The 18,620-nt window shown below is 49.3% G+C and overlaps 2 protein-coding genes across 3 annotated transcripts in view; one reads left to right on the top strand and one right to left on the bottom strand.

Annotated features, from left to right (window-relative positions):
• Positions 1–18,620, top strand: part of LOC144159678 (uncharacterized) — a 98,684-nt gene that overhangs the window by 56,190 nt on the left and 23,874 nt on the right. The window lies entirely within an intron of this gene.
• Positions 697–18,620, bottom strand: part of Rps20 (ribosomal protein S20) — a 59,215-nt gene continuing 41,291 nt past the window's right edge. Inside the window, exon 4 of one of the 2 annotated variants that reach the window (XM_077691318.1) lies at positions 697–748. In XM_077691318.1, coding sequence (XP_077547444.1) covers positions 712–748 — 37 coding nt within the window. In that variant the 3' untranslated portion in view covers positions 697–711. Of the gene's footprint in view, positions 749–12,463; positions 12,480–18,620 lie in introns of those variants that run through there. The other variant, XM_077691320.1, reaches the window with a different exon arrangement.

Raw genomic sequence — 18,620 nt, 5'->3', positions numbered from 1 at the left:
ATCCAGATTAGGTGGTAAAGATTGGAAACGACTGATTCCCCACAAAATATGCACTTTGGAGTATATGCTGTACGAGGATAGGTCCATTTAAAGAGAATGTCGGGGGTATATGCACAGTTTGCGTATATCTTGTTTGCAATAACTTCTCCTTTTCTGGGGAGACGTTTTAGAGGTGTGAGGAAACCCACAGGGGAGGATTCCTGGAGGCGCTGACGACTAAGGATCTTTGCTTTGCGGTAGTTTTCAGGCCAAAAAAATTTTGCCTGCGTGTGCGTCTGTTAGCTTGGTCTTCAAACCTTCAGCATTGATTTATAGCTTTAAGCTTGTATTACCAGGACTTGCACCGTAATCGGACGCTGATATTTTTTGTTTTCATTTTCCTTGTGATCCAGTTCACACACGTTTTCAAGCTGCTGTTTCCCGATGCTTTCCTATAATATTTCTTGCTCGGCACGCAAAAACAACAATGTAGATGATCTGAGGATCGAAGAAAGCTTCTTCGCTACTACACTTCTGCGCGCTTGCAATTAGTATCATAAAATGACGTGTCGACATCAGCTGCTGACCCGTGAAATGGATTCCAGGATGTACACAGCGAGAGAGGCGTCTTCTCACAGATGTCAGTGGACACAGATATGCATTACGTGTGTGGTGGCCACCGCTCGTGGGGAAAGTCGTGACGTTTCAATAAAGTGAGTCATTCCCGTGTCGTCATACACCGGCCTTCATTAAAGAAAACTCGCAGCAACTGCAAAAAAAAAAACATCAAATTGGTTCCCTGCACCAGGAAAACAGTTTGAAAGAAAATAGTTACACAGATACAGAGAGATGCGTAAAGTATGTCGATAATGCCAATGGCACTGAAAGCATTAAGGGTTCTCATACACGGTTAAAAAGACACTGAAGTGAATTTGTCAAGCTCCCGGTTTTGCTTGCACTGCGTAGACTGGCTCAAATTAGCACACTTTTCATCGTTTTTCCGGTTGATAAGTCGGTAATTATTTTGTAAAGCGCGAAAGAAGAAAAACTACCATGCGCGGTCTGTGGCGGCCGCACCAACTAAAGGCTGTGACGACAGGAGGAGATGCATCTTGATTGGGCGATGCCCAAGGTTAGCATTCAAGCAAGTTTCGGTTTCGGTTCTGTAAAACAACATGCTTGACATCCGAGGGCATCGTTGTATGGGTATTCTCGATATCTCAGTAATCGTCGTACCGCGCTTCTGTCATGTTGTCGGCTGTAAAATGCCTAAGATAAGCCTCCCAGGACGGCTTGGAATCGTAGCACTAGCCGAGGCCTATGCAGTGGATGAACGCCCTCCGCGTCACCGCAGACGCTCAAATGCCACGCGCTTTTCCCGCATATTCGGAGCTTGCCTCACTCATGCCTGTATCGTAAAAAGCATGTTCGCACCAGGCCAAGGGTCTGCTGATTCTTGTCTGTGCCCACTGCCCGCAAGTAGTCGGTGTTGGTGGCAACAGCACGCCAACGAGAACTCGCTAGCGCGTCAGTGTCAGTCTGCGCGCGTCCTGCGAACTCGCTCGTGGAGCAGTGAACGTTACGGCCCAAAAATGGTGAACTCAGTTTAGAAAACATCGGCCGCAAACAAAAAAATCAACTTACAAAAAAAGCATGTACCATCGGGGATTCGAACTTGCGACTTGCAAAACAGCAACCCTAGCGCTTCAGACCACTCAGCCGCGATCCTTTTTTTTTTCTTTATTGCCTGCTTGGCGACAACACAACACGCACTGTTCAGTACACAAATTACTAGCTCCAGCCACCAATCGGCTGAAGGGAGTGGCTTAAAACATCTTAAATTGCGCTAGAACATCCAGAATGGGTAACCACTCAGGCTCTTCCGGCATCACTCGATAAACTTCTCTTATATAAGCAACGCTTTCAATGAAGTACTCTCGCACTGTGCGAGCATCCTCTTCGGCATTTTGAACCGCCATGCGAGTTTTCCACATGGAATGCAGACTAAGTGCCATGAACATATCATAGGGCACGCCTCCATCATTGTTTACGGGCAAAAAGCGAATGCCATAAGGCGTTAATGGTAAGTCTTTTTTCAGGGTTCGTTGGAGGATGTCCCAGTGAAACACCGCATCCCAACAGTCCAGAAAGATGTGCTCAATTGTTTCCAGCTTTTGGCATAGTCTACAGTTAAGTGTCCATGGGTGTACATATAGTCCTTTTTCCTGCAGCCAGGGTTTTACCGAAAGCGTGCCGCTATGAAGCCACGATCCAGCGCTGCCGAGGGTGGATATATAAGGTACCAGTTTACACTTTTATTTAGCTTTAGCATTTCAAGTGCCTTAGGTGACTATTTGTTGTATAGCGCTCGTGCAGTAAGCGTCCCCCAAACTTCCACAATATATCTCACGTCTAGCAATTGCATTTCTTAGACGGAAAAGCGTTCGCAGATGTGTGGTCGTGCTGCTGACCGCTGTGCTTGTTCACCCAGCGCAAAAAAAAAAATGCTTGCTGCTCCCTAGTTTTGGGACAGTAGCTACCTCATGTAAGTCGCAAGTCTTCATCCCATCGGCCATACCATGCTGAATACGCCGGTTCTCGTCCCTAGTTTTGCGCTGTACGGTAAAAGTTTCAGTTGATTTTATTTCCCTAGTACCGATATTGCCTTCGCTGACTCTTCTCCCGCCTTCAAGTGGCCTTAGATTTTCCTACTCGCGTACCAGTCAGCGAAGCGTCGCATGTGCACTTGTGCAGCGCTTGTGTGCAGCGCTTGTGTGCAGCGACCCGGACTCGGAGCTTGATACAGTATACAAACTAACAAAGTAAAGAAAGGCACCATTCTTCCATTCACAAACGTGTTGTGGCTTAGTTTCAACTGAGCGAGCGAATTGCGACGACTCGTCGGCGGCCGGCGGACTAAACGCTGGCCCGACTGACTCTGTCGCAAGGTCTGCGACCCGTGCAGTAGCGCAGCCAATTGCCAGCTCATCTCCTCCTGACGTCACACGAAAACACCACAAAAAATGGGCGAAGGTGCAGAGAGGAGGACAGCATTTTATAATTGATTTTTCTACTAAATAAATTCGCGTAAATGCGCTCAGAGTGGTCGAAACATGGCCGAGGGACTCCGGAATACAATTTGCGATAGTAATCCCGCAATGTTTACAAATCACTTTAGTGTCCCTTTAATGAGTGTGCGACACTCGTGAGGCCACCCACTATCTTTTCGAATACCTACTCCGAGCTTTCAGTAAGCTTAATTACGACCGTGACGTTGTGTACTCACCTACAGGGCCGTATAAAAGATCGCCATTCGTTTGACCCCGTTTGAGTCGTCCTGCAAATTCGGTTCAATCATAATGCCCTGGGAGGTCAAGCATTGAGCGATGTCGGCAAAGCAAGCTGAGCGCGTAACACGAGAGAACGTTGGTATCCCTGAAATTAAAGGAGCCATGAAGAGAAAATCGAATACGCTGTAAAGAACGGAGGTAGCCTGAAAGCAGTGAAGAGACGTCTTGGCGTGGGGAAAAATCAGATGTATGCACTTAAGGATAAGCAAGGCAATGTCATCACAAATAGGGATAAAATAGTCACAGTGGCCGAGGAGTTCTATAGGGATCTGTACAGTAGCCGGGACATCCAGGATAATGCCGAACGAGACAGTAGTCCAGAGGAGATAGACATCCCACCAGTAACGACCGAAGAAGTAAGGAAGTCTTTGAAAGAAATGAAAGGGGGCAAAGCACCTGGTGAGGATCAGATAACAGCAGACCTCTTGAAGGATGGCGGAGAAATTGTCCTTGAAAAACTGGCAAACCTGTATACGCAATCAATAACGACCGCAATGGTACCGGAATCTTGGAAGAACGCGAACATCATCCTTATCCATAAGAAAGGCGACATGAAGCACTTGAAAAATTACAGGCCGATAAGCTTGCTGTCAGTCGTCTACAAGGTACTTACCAAGGTAATCGCTAACCGAATTTCTGCAACCTTAGATTTCAGTCAACCTAAAGAACAAGCAGGGTTCCGTAAAGGTTATTCAACAATGGACCATATTCACACGATCAATCAGGTGATAGAGAAGTGCGCTGAGTATACTGAACCCCTATATATAGCCTTCATAGATTATGAGAAAGCATTTGACTCGGTCGAAACCCTAGCAGTCATTCAGGCATTACGGAACCAGGGGGTAGATGAGCATTATGTAAGAATACTAGAGGATATCTACAATGGGTCTACAGCTACCAGCATCCTCCATAAGGAGAGCAGTAAAATACCTATAAGGAAGGGCGTCAGACAAGGAGACACAATCTCTCCAATGTTATTCACAGCATGTTTACAAGAAGTATTCAGAACGGTGGATTGGGAACAGGGGGGGAGTAAGGGTTAATGGAGAATACCTCAGTAACCTCAGATTTGCTGATGACGTTGCCTTGCTAAGTAACTCGGGGGACGAATTGCAAAGCATGCTTTCCGCACTGGGCGAACAGAGTAGAACCGTGGACCTGAAAATTAATATGCAGAAAACTAAAGTAATGATCAATAACCTCGGGACAGCACAGCGGTTTGAGATAGGTCGCGAGGCAGTGGAAGTGGTAAGCGAATATATCTACTTAGGCCAAGTTGTGACCCCAGATCCCAACCAAGAGGCAGAGATAATTAGAAGGATCAGAATGGAGTGGGGTGCATATGGCAGACATTCTCAGATAATGAATAACAGCCTACCATTCTCCCTGAAGAAGAAAGTGTATGACAGCTGCATCTTACCGGTACTCACCTACGGGGCAGAAACTTGGAGGCTCACTAAGAGGGTTCAACTTAAATTGAGAACGACTCAGCGGGCAATGGAGCGGAAAATGATAGGTGTAACATTAAGGGACAAGAAGAGAGTGGAGTGGGTCAGAGAGCAAACTGGTGTTAAAGACATATTAGTAGAAATTAAGAAGAAGAAATGGACGTGGGCAGGGCATGTAATGCGAAGGCAAGATAACCGCTGGTCATTAAGGGTAACAGAGTGGATCCCTAGAGAAGGCAAGCGTTGCAGGGGGCGGCAGAAAGTTAGATGGGCAGATGAGATCAAGAAGTTTGCGGGGATAAATTGGTCACAGTTGGGACAGGACCGAGGTACTTAGAGAATAATGGGAGAGGCCTTTGCCCTGCAGTGGGCGTACATAGGCTGGCGATGATGATGATGATGAAGAGAAAATACAAGTTTGGTTCATTCGAAAGATTGTCTCGCTAGAATCATACTGACACCACTTGTAACGTAAACTTCGCTCAATTAAGCTATATAATTAGGAAGAAAGGGAATGGCCATGCGACCCAGTAGCTGATTTCCCGCAACAAAACCTATAATGTCATACCAGCCAGCTCTGCGATTGGCGGAGGCCGAAAAAAGAAAGCGCAGATTATGCAGAACTTGTAAGCTTGCCGAGCGAGCTATTTGCGCTTAAATTTAGGGCGCATTCTTTTTATAGCAGTAATAATGGGAGGATAAACAGTGGAAGTATTGATTGATTGATTGTGGGGTTTAACGCGCCGACGCAACGCAGGCGATGAGGCGCGCCGTAGTGGAGGGCTCCGGATTAATTTTGACCACCTGGAGATCTTTATCGTGCGCCGAAATCTCGTACACACGGGCGTTTTTGCTTTTCGCCTCCATCAGAAAAGCGGCCGCCGCGGCCGGGAATCGAACCCACGACCTCGTGCTCAGCAGCGCAACGCCTTAGCCACTGAGCCACCGCGGCGGGTATAAACAGTGGAAGTAACGAAAGCACAAGTAAACATAGAAGTACCGATGCGTACTGTTGTTGATACTGCGCGCACTATGCTTGTTTTAGCTGCACAGCAGCCCGCCGCTTTCGAGTTGTCTTACACGCACTGGCCGATTGGCGTAAGCGACGTTGTCTTACGTGACCCTGTTTGTCGAGGATATTCCATGTTTCACGAAACGATTCCTTTCTGCAGTAACAAAAACAAGCCAGGTGCAAATACGGTCAAAAAACAGAGCAACGGCAGACAACGGTCAGTGCATGAGTATGGTAGCGCCGTCTGGGAAGACTGACGGCAAGCCGCGTTGCAGCCGAATCACGCATTGCAAGCTCGTTTGTATACGGGCGCTTATGACTTCATTGCTGACGTCCCGAAAACGCACGATTTGGCGGGGGAATCAAAATTTTAACATAAACTGATTAATTTCTCAGTGAATAAGGCATCGCTGCCGTACAAGCGCTGCGGGCACAATAAAACACGAAATCTTTAGAACAAAACAAACTTGTATTTTGTCCTCATGGCTCCTTTGAAATCAGGCGCGCTTTCTCCTATTTAAGCCCTGCCTAAATGCGGACAGGTGCCAGATTTATGAACAAAGCGGCAGCAGTGGAGTTAGCCAAGCTCACACAAAGAACGCCCTTGAAGGTATTCGTTCAGACACACATTGATGTGTTTGCGGCCGTCGGCGGGCCAGTAAGTTCACTGCAAGTGGTCTGGCCATATAGCTATATGAGTAACCTGTTTATTTTCTGGGCTGATTGTGGAGAGGTGCTGCGAAACACCACCTGTTACCAACACGGCAAAGCGAAAGAGTTGCCTTTGAGCTGGCATAAACGAAAACGTGGGTACCGCCCTGATCTACGGGCCGTTCGCTTCCGTCCGCCTGTGGTGCGTGAGAAATGAAGAGCGCGTCCTGCCGGGGCCAGAGCGGGCAGGAGCAAAAGTGGACCGACGAAGCCCACACAGCCACGGAACTAGTTCAGGCGTAGTCGGCAGCTGCCGAGTCGCGCCTAGAATCCCAACAGCGGAGATCTGCTCCCCGGATGCCGAAAAACAGGCTGCTCGTTTACCTGTCTTGCCGGTCGGCGCATGTCCGAGCTGGCCCGCGTTTCACAGCGTGCAATCGGTCGTCTGGGGCAGCTTGGCGTAATCGTTCGAGCGCTTCTTTATTTCTTACCTGAGCGTTGTAAGTGCGAGTATCCCACTTCAGCAACTGGTGGCAATGGCGGCCATCGCAGTCCGAGCAGGGCAACATATATCTTGAGCGCTAGCTCGCACAGGAGGGCAGCTTGTCCACGAAACATTCACCTGGGCGGTATTCTCGTGTTTGTCCGTTTTGAAAACGTCCGTTTCGCGTCCGTTTTTTCGTGACGTACTGCCAGTTGTAGGCAGACTTTGGGTTGACTTTTGCGCGACTGTTCTTGTAAACACGTTTTAAACGACTAAACCAATTTTAAACTATTTTATGTGTTTATTTTTCCGCCAGCGAACCAACAGCAAGGCGGCGAAAAATCATCTGCTCCCAATCGTCTGCTCCGAGAAGCCGCGGCTCAAAGCTCCACCATGCTTGCATGGCGTCACATTCGGGTGTTCGCTTTTAGCCAATGAGGGCTTGCTCAAAGCGGAAACTTTTGAAACGGACACAGAGCGGACAAAACACGAGAATACCGCCCCTGGCCACAATCGGAGTGTTCAGTTGGCAGTGCCCTCGTAGGGTGCAGGGGGGGTTAAAAGAAACGCGAACAACGGAGCACACAGCCTCTGGCGCATGCTGCACCATCTGGCTGCAAAGTCAGTAAACTGTGCGCATGCGCACTTCTTCGATAGAGTTTGAGAGTGTGGCCTACGTTTATGGGAAATGATTGATCAAGAAGCGACGCCGGTCGTTTACTTTGAGACGCCTTTTCCCGCTGCGTCGCCACTGAGCAGGATGATCGTTGTAGGTTATCATGCTACCTGCAATCAGCCTCCTGCGCCCTTGGCTCCCGAATGTAGTAGATAACAGGATGTTCAGTGGCGACAGACCATAAAAAGACGCCTCAACATAAATCACAGGCGTCGTTTCTTTATCAAGCATTTCCCCTAACAGTAGGCCACACGCTTAAACGCTCCGAAAGAACTACGCATGCGCGCAGTTTACTGACAGTGCAGCCAGACTGTGCGACATGCGTCGGAGGCTGTGTGCTCCGTTGTTCGTATTTCTTTTAATTCCCCCTGCACATCATTTCCAGTTTTATGGCGCACTAAATCTGCATGGTATACGGGCAGGGCACAGGCTTCAGTTGCTTTCAGCGCGAGCACTTTGTCCTCTTACTGGCCTACGCCTCTAGATACCGCCAGAAGTGCTCCTGCCTGCAGGCAATTCGCTTTCGGGAAGGTAACGACGATAGGTGCGCATGCGTCCTCTCATCGGGTAGCACCCGTGCCTGCAGCGCGCCAAAAGTTCGCCCGTTGCTCGACGTGCGCAACCTTCACCCTTTCCGCTCGCTCTTGGCAGTACCAGGAAGCAGGAATCCATCCGCCATGCATTTAGAAGGACCAACACTTCGACTGGCTGCTGGCATTGGCTTGTACCGCAAGCACATCGAACAAGTTTACAACCTGCGCTTTCACGACTGCCTCTACAGTTACATTTGTTTACGCATATCATTCACTAGTGTTGTAAAGCATTTAAACAATACATACAAACGTGTACCATGCATGGGCGAGAGCTCATATGCAAAACATACCTTTCGCTTCCATTTGTTCTATTACGACTCAAAGCTTCGGAAGACCGACGCAGGGATGTTGCAGAAATGCGACGCAAAGGGGCTGACGCTTGCACCGTTACACTCCTAGAAATGGAATGCGCTGCTTTTTTTTTTTTATTCAGCAAGCTTTAACACCACTCCCTGTTTTATAACTTCGACCAGCAATCACAGTGCTAGCCGATACGCCTTTTAATATACTCCAGTTAGTATTTCCGCATTTCAGCCCCCGATAAGGCTTTTGTTGGCGGGCGCTCGCGAAAAAATAACTAAATATAAACAACCCGTTTTGCTATTTACAGCTCCTCTCGCTTACTTCGTTAGTCGAGGAAAGCTTCCGCCGCAGCCTGATTCTCATTTTACAACAGATGTTGCGTTGCCTGGGACCACAAAAACTCCTCATCACTTTTTCAGTGCCTTTTGCCACTGTGAGCGTACATATTCACCCGAAGGTTCTAAGAAATAATTATTCCAGGTTAAAATTTATTGGGCCGAGAAAAAAAAAAAAAACAGCCCATGAGACTCAACACCGCGCCCCATGTTTTCTTTTTTTTTTTTGCGTTTGTGCACTGTCGTTGTTTTAATTTCGCGTTTATTCCCATCTTATATGAAATAGCAATTGTGCCGGGCCACCCACTCCTGTCAAATTAAAAGATGTCTCTGCCCCCTCCTCCCTCTCTCTGCGTCTTCCTTTCTTCTTCTTCCGTCGTCTTCACGAAGCTAACGAAGTCGCTCCTCTCCTAAATGATAAACTGCATGTTTTCTATTCCAAAATAAAGTATTTACATTTGTAGAGTGTTCGCTTTATATCGCTTGAAAGTAAAATGTTATCAAATCCGCATGTCTCTGTAGAAAGCAGAAAACAGCGATAAATGGGTAACTTTTATCGTGTTTTATTGCATCATATCTAGCTGTGTACGCTGACATGCGGTTTTAGACAAATTTTACAATTCGTTCCTCGATGTTCGGAGCCGTGAACAGTACTGGGAGTAAGTAACGATTGCTACTCCGGCAGTTATTCTGACGCAAAAATAACTGCCGGATGGTCTTCACCTCGGTTGACAGAAACGCGATGCCGGAATTGCGCCTAACTTCATTAGCCTAGGCAAACGGCAATTAAAATTATTCTGTGGAAGTAACAATCCGAAATGCGACGCTACCACGCGTAATTTGGAGGCTGCTGTGAGCGATCGTCGGTACTGGAGCGCCCGTTTCCGTTCCATCACCTACGTCGCGTCCAGCCGCCGGTAATGGCCGCCTTTTTTTTTTTTTTTTTTGTTCCGAACACACCCCTTTTCACAAGCCGTTTGCGTCACGTGCTTCCGTGTTTAAAATGCAGTATTTTGCATTTCGCACTCTTTTTGTGTGTGCTATTAGATGACATTACTTTTACGTTGTCGGAAGTGCAGTTGCCCGTTAAGAGGTACCGCTTACTGATCTTTAAAGTGCACCTAATTTTGCTTTGAACCATCTGTGTGCATGGTTCTTGAATAAGCATTAAAGAACCGCAGATGGCACTGATTAAGGCGGGCTTTCGGGCGAGTTGGTACTCCATTCCGAGTTGGTACTTCATTCCACACATGTAGAGCGCAGAAACTTGGACGAGAGACGAATAAGGACGACACGAACAAGCGATTGTCCGTGTCATCTTCCTCCGTCTCTCGTCTAATCTGTAGAGCACAGATGGCCGTAATTAATCCGCGGCCCTCAACTGCCCAATGTAATCAAACGAAGTCGCACATACAGCAACTTTAAGGGTTCACCATCACTATTCATTTCATCCCTTTCACTTTATTCACGCTATACCGTCATCGACACTGAGTGTTCAAGCGTTCGCCCACGTCCCCAACCCCATTTAGCGACCAAGGGCTATTTCCGCCCTTTGAAAGGGAATTCGTTGGGCAAGTTGTTGTCTCTTTGGCGTAAACACAGGGTTGGCCCGTACGAAGGACGAGCGCAGGAAAAGGACGTAGCACGTCTGCTACATTTGCCCTTTTCGCGTGACCGTCCTTTCTTTGTGCAAAGTCTGTGTTTACGTCGCAAAGATGCACGCCTCTGAGCCAACATCCTTATCGTGTGGAATCACTAATCACTCAAGCACCGCTATTGTGGGAGCTAGTCGCTCGCACGAAATTATACAATGGTGCTCTTAAAGGCTCTGTCTTCACCCCTGGCTTTTTCTGTTCAACTTTAATGAAGGATTTCCCACCGGGAATTTTTTTCATCGTCCGTCCACACACCCGCAAGGGTCTATTGAACAACATTTTATGAGCACGATGTTCTGCAGTTTGGCGGGTCCAACCATGGTTTATTGGCATTTATTGACGTAAGTTTGAGGGTCCAATCGTGTGTCATTTTCTTCCTTTGGAGGACCCCCAACAGCATAATGTTGGGAATAATTTGATTGATTTATTGATTAATTGGTATCAAATTATTTTGTGATACCCCTCTGTAATCTCATTTTTACTTTCATATCGGTTCTATTTATTTGCGTTACTTGCCAATGTCCCCAATGTTGATGGTGTGCATCTTTCATGAATGTAAGCATACTTTAGTTCGTTTCTCTTTCATGTTTATCTTACAGCTTTCTTCCCTTTAATGCAGTACTCGCGAAAGGCGCCGTTAAGAGTTAAGAGAAAGGTATATGAAAGTGCTGGCAACGTGTTTAAGAAAGCTGTGCTTATGTGCGTTAAACCTTAACTTAGAATTTGAACTTGCTCAAGAGCAAACTTACTGGCGCGGGTCAGGAGAGAAAAAAAAATGACCTTCCCGCCGGGCCCTGTCATGATGGCTGCATATTTCGCTTTCCTCTACTCCCCGACCGAATGACCTGGATACGGACGGGGCCCCCAAAGTCGACTGCTCGCAGATGCCACGCGTCTTACAGCACCCGCTTTCACCCGCCTCAGCAGCGCGAGGAGGAGGCGGACGCCGTGGGTGCACGCAACACGGCGTCACAGATGAACGCTCGAGTGGGATGCCCGCGCGAAGACGGCCGGACAAACTGATTCGCGGCGCATCGCAGACGGCCCGCGAGTGGAGACATTCACTAACCGCGTTATCGCCTTTTGGGCGGCGCGGCTGTTTCCAGACGAGCTTTTTGTCCGCGAAGCGGGATTTCTTGCGTAACTTGCGCTGCAATGGAACCGCGTAAGGCAGCTCTGAGGGTGCCTCCTTCATACTGGGTTGCTCCAGGGCAGCAACATCTTCACCAATTCCTCCGGGTGGCTTGGAGGGCGCGAATTTGTTTGAAGCTTAACTTTAAATTCAGTTAAACGTTTCCGTGGGTTTTTCGAAAATGTCGGTTGTTCGAAATGTTCATACAAGTCGTCTTCTTAAAGACGAGGTCGTATTACTGTATAAACCAGCCGCATCCGGTCACATGATATTCCTCATCTTGATTCGCCACGTCCTTACATGCCACAAACTTTGCTTACTACTGCAGATAAACGGTGACGTTCTCACACAGCGGACACGGCCCGACCTCTCAGTGATAACCTCACACAGCACGGGGCTAATATACAATTACGTCATCCTCAACCGCTTACCCCACTTTCTATACGAGCCCCCATGCCAGAATTGTAGCCACCCCCTCGCCACCTGCCTTTCAGTCTACTCCTGTCCACACATCACACACCCTCCGTCGAACCCCACATTTGAGCAGAGTGGGCTCGCGGCCTCCTGGACAAAGCAGGCTGATAGTGGTGGAATAATAACGTCAGAACGTCAGCCTATGGACTGCGTGTTCCGCACTCGAATGAGGGTCACCCGCGAATTAAGACACTTGGTCGTCATGTCTTTCTGTGCGCTTCTTTTCTCCTTGGCCCGCCCCTGGCCTGCAGTATTACTGCACAAATAAAAAATAAATAATACCAACCGCTCTCAGTGTAATTATAGGGGGTGTTTTTTCCCGGTATGTGTGGGCGTCGCCGTGTGTCAGTCGTTGATACAACGGCGCATGCGCTGCCGAACACAGGTCTGCAAACAAACAAACAAAAAACAATTCCAAAGTTAACTTTTCTTTGGCCTTTTCCGCTTCTATGTAAGCTAGTAACACGACGTCTGTTTTAAGTGCGAATGCACTTTATAAGCGACCCCAAACCTTCCACCGCCGCCGGCGGCGGCGGCGGCGGCGTCCGCAGTCCTCCTCTCCCTAGCAACGGCGTGGAGCGGAGAGGAGCGTCGGTAGCAACGGCGCGGTGACGTCACTTCACCACGTGACCGCGCTCGCTCCGCCTCCTCGCCGTGGCTGCGCGGGTGCGCGCCGCTCCCCGCACCGCTCCTCGCGCCGTGACGTCATGGTATGACGTCACAGCGCGCCTCCTCTCCCCAGCAGCTGCCGCGCGCCTCTCTCTCCACCGTGACGTCACACTCTCTCCTCTCCCCCTCGCTCGGCTGCAGCTGCCGTGCGTCGCAGTCCCTCTCCCCTTGCGCTCGCCTCCTCTCTCAGCCACCTGGCTCGGCGCGGCGTACCCCCCTAGATATGCAGCGATAAACTGCCAGACCTCCGTGGGTCGGCTCGCGCGCGCTCACGGGCGAATGCCAACGGATTTTAACTTTACTCCCCCTCATAGCATCACCCCGTGCATTCGCACTTAACCATGTTCACCCTCGGGGAAATGCTTGGGAGTTTTTTTCGGGGTCAGCAAAATGGCTTCGTATGAGTGTCATGCAGAGTTCCCTTCGAACATCGTAACCATTGGTTCATTTTGTACAGCCTCCAAAGAGCCTACATCTGAACATCGCTTGGAGGGTTTCTTAAAGGGAGTAGCAGATAGCGTTACGTTTTTCAATTTACGGTCCCCCTCTAACTGGCTACTGTGCATGAAAAGAAACTTCACAAGGACGTTATGGGTACACCATTTTTCGAGAACGCCCCGCGGCAGCGAACACCTTATTCCTCTGGACTTGAAAGCATGTGCTTCACCAAGTTATGCAGACGCTGGTGTCTCCAGGAGCGAAAACCATTGTCCTTAAGCTTTATATCGACCGTAGGTCCTCGCTGATAATAAGCTGTGATTGCGAGTTTAGCATCCAAAATTTCGGGAATGTTCTACGTCCCAGGAGAAAGGAAAAAAAGTTATAACTTAGTTGATTTTTGAGCAGCTGCATATAAGAACGCCAGAAATACATGATGTTGCTGTGTCTGACCGACGTTCACATGACACACGACATATATCTGCAGGTGGATCAACAGAACAAGGCAACGTTAAAACTTTACCAGTATATCTGGAGTGCCATCTGTCCCTTAGCCGTATATGCACGCATAGCACATGCCCACGCTCAGGATATTTTCTTGCTCTCGGGTTTTGAAGGGACAACCTTGGGGCATCCTGGAAGAGACACCGTCCTGGAAGGATTATTTTATGTGCATACCTGAACGCCGACAGCTGTCACTGTAGGTCGTATGCCATGCGAGAAGGAGAAGGGGAGTAAACTTTATTGATACGAGCCTTAGTAGCTGCTGATGTCTGGAGGGGCGGGCTGCTTATGTCCTCTACTCCGGGACACCAGCTGGCCTGTTTTTTCCATGGAATTTTTTTTTCACCTTCTCTACCTTGCATCTAGAAGCGCGTAGGTGGTAAAGTAAAGTGGGAGGCGAAACCCTCACCAAACCGCCTTGTTCATCTAAAAATTTTCTTTCGCATTGCGCAACGTGTGGGCACGACAGCTTGATATCAGCACATTCAAGTTCGCCCACTACTTAATGCTTCCCGCACGCCCCTCATTCCGGGATTTTTTTTTTTTTTGTTTTTCCTTTTCCTCTCCCGTTAGAGTATACCGAGGAAAGCCCTCTTCGTCGTGACGCGATGGAAGGTGATTCCGCCTTAGCGAACTTTCCGCGTCGCTCGCATCATCTGACCCCGGGCAGGCCGCAAGTTTCGAGGGGGTTCGCTAAACCCAAATCGCCCTGCCGAGAAAGTTTTCGCTCGGGCCAGAAGCGACGCGCTGAGCATCCAGGCCGGCACCCACTTGGCTCTCCGACTCATTGTGCGCGAACTGGTGGAGCGTAGCGCTCGAGATTGATTGCGCAACGTCCCGGTTTTCTTTCCGTTGGTTGTCAGGTCAGCGGGTGAGCGCTGAAGCCACCGCGTGCCACTTAAAATTGCCGCTCTACGTCCATTCTGTCCCCCTGAATCATTGCGGCACTTCGAAACTTTCCTGGTCGTAGTGCGGATTAAGGAGAGCGAAAGTGCTGCTCTTGTAAAGGCGCACTTTGAAAGCCCTGTGAACCACCGAACTGCCCTCCTCCCACTTTCTTCTCGCCTTAACCCAGCTAACTCCGGAGGTAACGCCCCATAGCGGCACCTGCCTCTATAGACCTGTGGCAGCTGCATTTCCCGGCCGGCGTAAAGATTCCGATAATCCAGCATGTAAGGCAACTGTGGCAGTACCCCCATCTCGCACACTTATTCCTCCTCATCGTATGTGACGAAAACGCTTGGAACAATGTCACAAGCCCTTGCGGCTACCTTTACCACGCCTTTGGTGCCCATACGCGCAGAACCTGGGTTGTAAGGATCGAGAAAATTGCGTTTGAATTTTGGATGGGCACCTTTGAATGGGCTGTCCTGCCTCGCGGCGGGGTAACGGCGCATTCTCGCGGCGTCGTCGGGTTGCGTCGTGCGTCGCCTCGACGGTTCAACTTTCGGAACGTTGCCTCAGCTTCTCGTTCCTGGTCAGTTCGTGATACTCTCCGGCGACGTTGATTCTCCCTCTGGCTTTTGAGGCTTTGTTCATCTAATAATCTCTGTTCCTCCAGGGAGCGAACGACTCGTGGCCGTCCCATGGCTCAGGTTCCGCACAACATGAACTATTGAATGGTGGAAGTCCTTTGCGAGAATCGTTCGATCAGAACCCGAAGCGCCGCCTCCTTTCCATTCTAATCTTTAGCGCTTCCGATCTTGATTACGTCGTTATCGAACCAGAGTGTATTGCACACTTCGAAACTGGCACCGAAATGGTGATCGACGAAATCGCGTTTGAAATCAAGTAAATCGCGCTGCATGTTCTGGGGTAGCGGCTTTACGTTGATTTTGCGTCGATTCGCGCTACTGTGCATGTCGATGCTCCTTTAATCGCCACTATTAGTCCTCCGAGCGAATGACATGCATCCTTCCCAATGCGAGATAAAAGTTCAGCTGCTGATTACGGTTCCAGCGCAATTCTCAGCCGACTGGGAAACTTGTGAAAGACGCATCGGCGGTGGAGACGGCAACAACAGTTGTTAAATACAGGTCGGCGGTGGCGGGAGGAGCACCGGAGAGGCGCGGAGTAAATCCGCTTCACCGGAATGAAGGCATATACTGCTTCGCGGTAAACGTCCCACTGCCGTATCGTGCAACACTTGGGCTGCCTTTTTGTTACGGTTATAAATGTTTAGAACCGATCGGAATAACGGAATGGAATACTACAACTGCCTGTGTACGCGCGTGCATGTCGTCACCACAACGCTACTAAACCCGATATTGGCGTGATCGAGCGGCCAATTAAGCAATATGGAAAGCGACGTCGGTTCGGAATGCATGTACGTGCTCACTCTAACAAATTCTGAGGCAAATCTTTAGTCATTGGCTCACATATTTTAGACTCCGATATATGTACCAAGACATGTCGCCGCCGCGTATGCGTGGTGTCAGGGTCGTTCTCTTTTTGCGTGAGCTTTCGGCGTGGTGTGGAAGTGTAAAAGTTCCGCCTCATTCCTTCCATCAGCTTTTCCAGCCGTGAGAGGAGTTCAGGGTTCATAGACAAAATGACAACAAAAAAAAATGGCCCGAACGGAACGCAGAAAGTCCGACGGCCCTGTCCCAAAGCGATGCTGCGGCGCAGAATATCGCAGTAGCAGACGATGCGCGCGACCGGATGTTCTTGGAGACGTCACCGAGAAGCGAGGTATCATGGGCAGTCACGCTCGGGCGGTGCGAGGAAGTGGACGAAACGAAGGAGAATCGCGACGCGGGCGAAAATGCGATGTTTTAATTTGCAATAACTCCATTAATACTCATCGCTTTAACAAAATTCTTGAAGGAGGTGATTACTAGGACATTTATTTACCTGAAAATGGGAACGGCCATGGTTAGGCAAACGCTCTTTCAGGGCCCCTTTAATATAAAAAAAATGATTCAATCTTTAATGTGCCGAAGGCACCCATTTATGTATGCTGGGCTCTGCAGTGGAGCTCTACGCGTTAATGTACATGAGTGGGTCACTTAACACACGCCGAAATTTTGCACGCATTGTTTGGCTGTTTTTGTATCTCTCTATGTAAGGAACACCCTGGATGGTGTACCACTAACACGCAAATTCGGGCGCAGTGGCACAGTGAAGCCATCGCGACGAGTCCACTATAATCGGGAAAACCCAGGGTTAAAAAAAATTACACCATCTTCCCGTGGGGAACCCTGATGAGGATGCGAAGCATCGCGGCGGTTCCGTGTGGTTCCATTGTGTCGCCGTTATGTTGAGTGATCTGGTTTTTACTAGCGCCAGAGGGAATTCCGCGTCCGGGTCCACACCGGTGGCAAAGGCACTCAAGTGCTGTTGTGTTACGGTGAGTAGGCGGTGGTTCTCGAGGCGCCGAAACTCGTCCATCATGTTCTTGTCGATGTTGTCTCTGTGGTAGAATCGGTAGTCTCCGTCAGCGTTGGTGAGGTAAAGGTTGTTGACGTTGGTGCACCGGCTGAGAGCAACGTACACGCCGTCGTTGGTTGGTTGGTTGGTTGCCTCCCACCATGGCACATACCCACCCGGGGGATTGGCCAAGAAGTTTTGTGCCTAATGAGAATGTGACCTATATTATTTTAGATCCCAAAATTTAGAAAAGGAAATACCCAACAGAATTTTTTAAATATGTATAATATGAAAGTAGATTCAGGAAGAAAAATGAGCTATGTGTGAATGTTTAGCTGGCTAGCAGGAAAACCTGCCTGTCGCCACAACATAAGAATGGAGGGCAGACACAACATCCCTGTGGCAGACTCCTAGGGCGGAAGCGCCTAGTGACAGGACCTCGGAATTAGATAGCGGAACGTTAAGGCGTCTAAAGGTTGACTCCAGATGCGTGCGTCGTATTGGGGAGAAGCTGCGGCAATTAAATAGAAAATGTTCTATATTTTCCAGTTCGTCGCAGAAAGGACATTCTTCGCAGCTTTGTCTTCTTCTCCTTCTTCTTCTTCAGCGATTCCCCTACGGGAAGATGACGATGGTGGTTGAACGCGAAGCTTTCTCGTGATGGATTCTTTGGTTTGCCAATCCCTAGGGGCATCCTGCCACAATCAGCATCAGAGGCGCTGCGGACGGGGCTGGTTGAGCTGCAAGGCGCGTGGCGCTTCCCGCCACAGCTTTCCCACGGGAAATTCAGCATCCTGCTCTAAAGTTTTCAGTTCGTCGTTTCCGTTGACGTTCAGGTTCGCGTGCCTTCGTTGTATCAGTAGCTTCTTGACGTAGTTTGAATGAGTCAAGGACATAAGGCGCGTTCGTAGCACTTGCTCCTGTCCCGGATTTGTAGCGTAGTGGGAAGAGCACCGCGTACCTCCCGTTGCGGCCAGAGAGTCGTGGGAACGAAACCGGGCGCCGCTAACTATTTCTTTTTTTATATAGTGTAGTATCGCGGAGCTGTAGGTGTAAGGAGGAGAGTTGCGCATGCGCAGTGAGCGTGTGGACGGCGCCGCCATCAACGACGGAAGACCAGGCGAGCCTAAGAAATGCTCCGCATTTAAAACGTGCACCGTCTACAGCGAGGCTGTTCAGAAAATCGCTTGTGTATGATGTCCGCAGTGAAAAATACCAAGAAAATGCCGAGAACTCGTGCACCCGTGCCTCGAGCGCACTTTCGTCAAGCTAGGCTTACCCACATAGGAAGATTGGCCAACACTGGCCACAAAAAAGTCCAGCGTTCGCCGTATCGTGGCAACACTTGATCGGAACATTGCCTAACGCATCGCGAGCTTTTCAATGGGAAGGGTAGGGACGCTTAGTTCAGACACTCATTCGCTATGTGGCGCGCGCCGGCGGACATCTCGCCGCCTTACGTCACTGCTCACGAGTCGCGAACGCCGCACCCGTGTGTCTGTCGACTTGCCTGTTGGGTTTCAGGAGCCGTTTCGCTCGCATCTTAGC

The sequence above is a fragment of the Haemaphysalis longicornis genome, unplaced genomic scaffold, assembly GCF_048455015.1.
Source record: "Haemaphysalis longicornis isolate Haplotype H1 unplaced genomic scaffold, Haemaphysalis longicornis Haplotype H1 scaffold_10, whole genome shotgun sequence".
NCBI classification, from domain to species: Eukaryota; Metazoa; Arthropoda; class Arachnida; order Ixodida; family Ixodidae; genus Haemaphysalis; species Haemaphysalis longicornis.
Note: the sequence above shows the minus strand (reverse complement) of the source record. Positions and strands in the feature narration are given on the sequence as shown.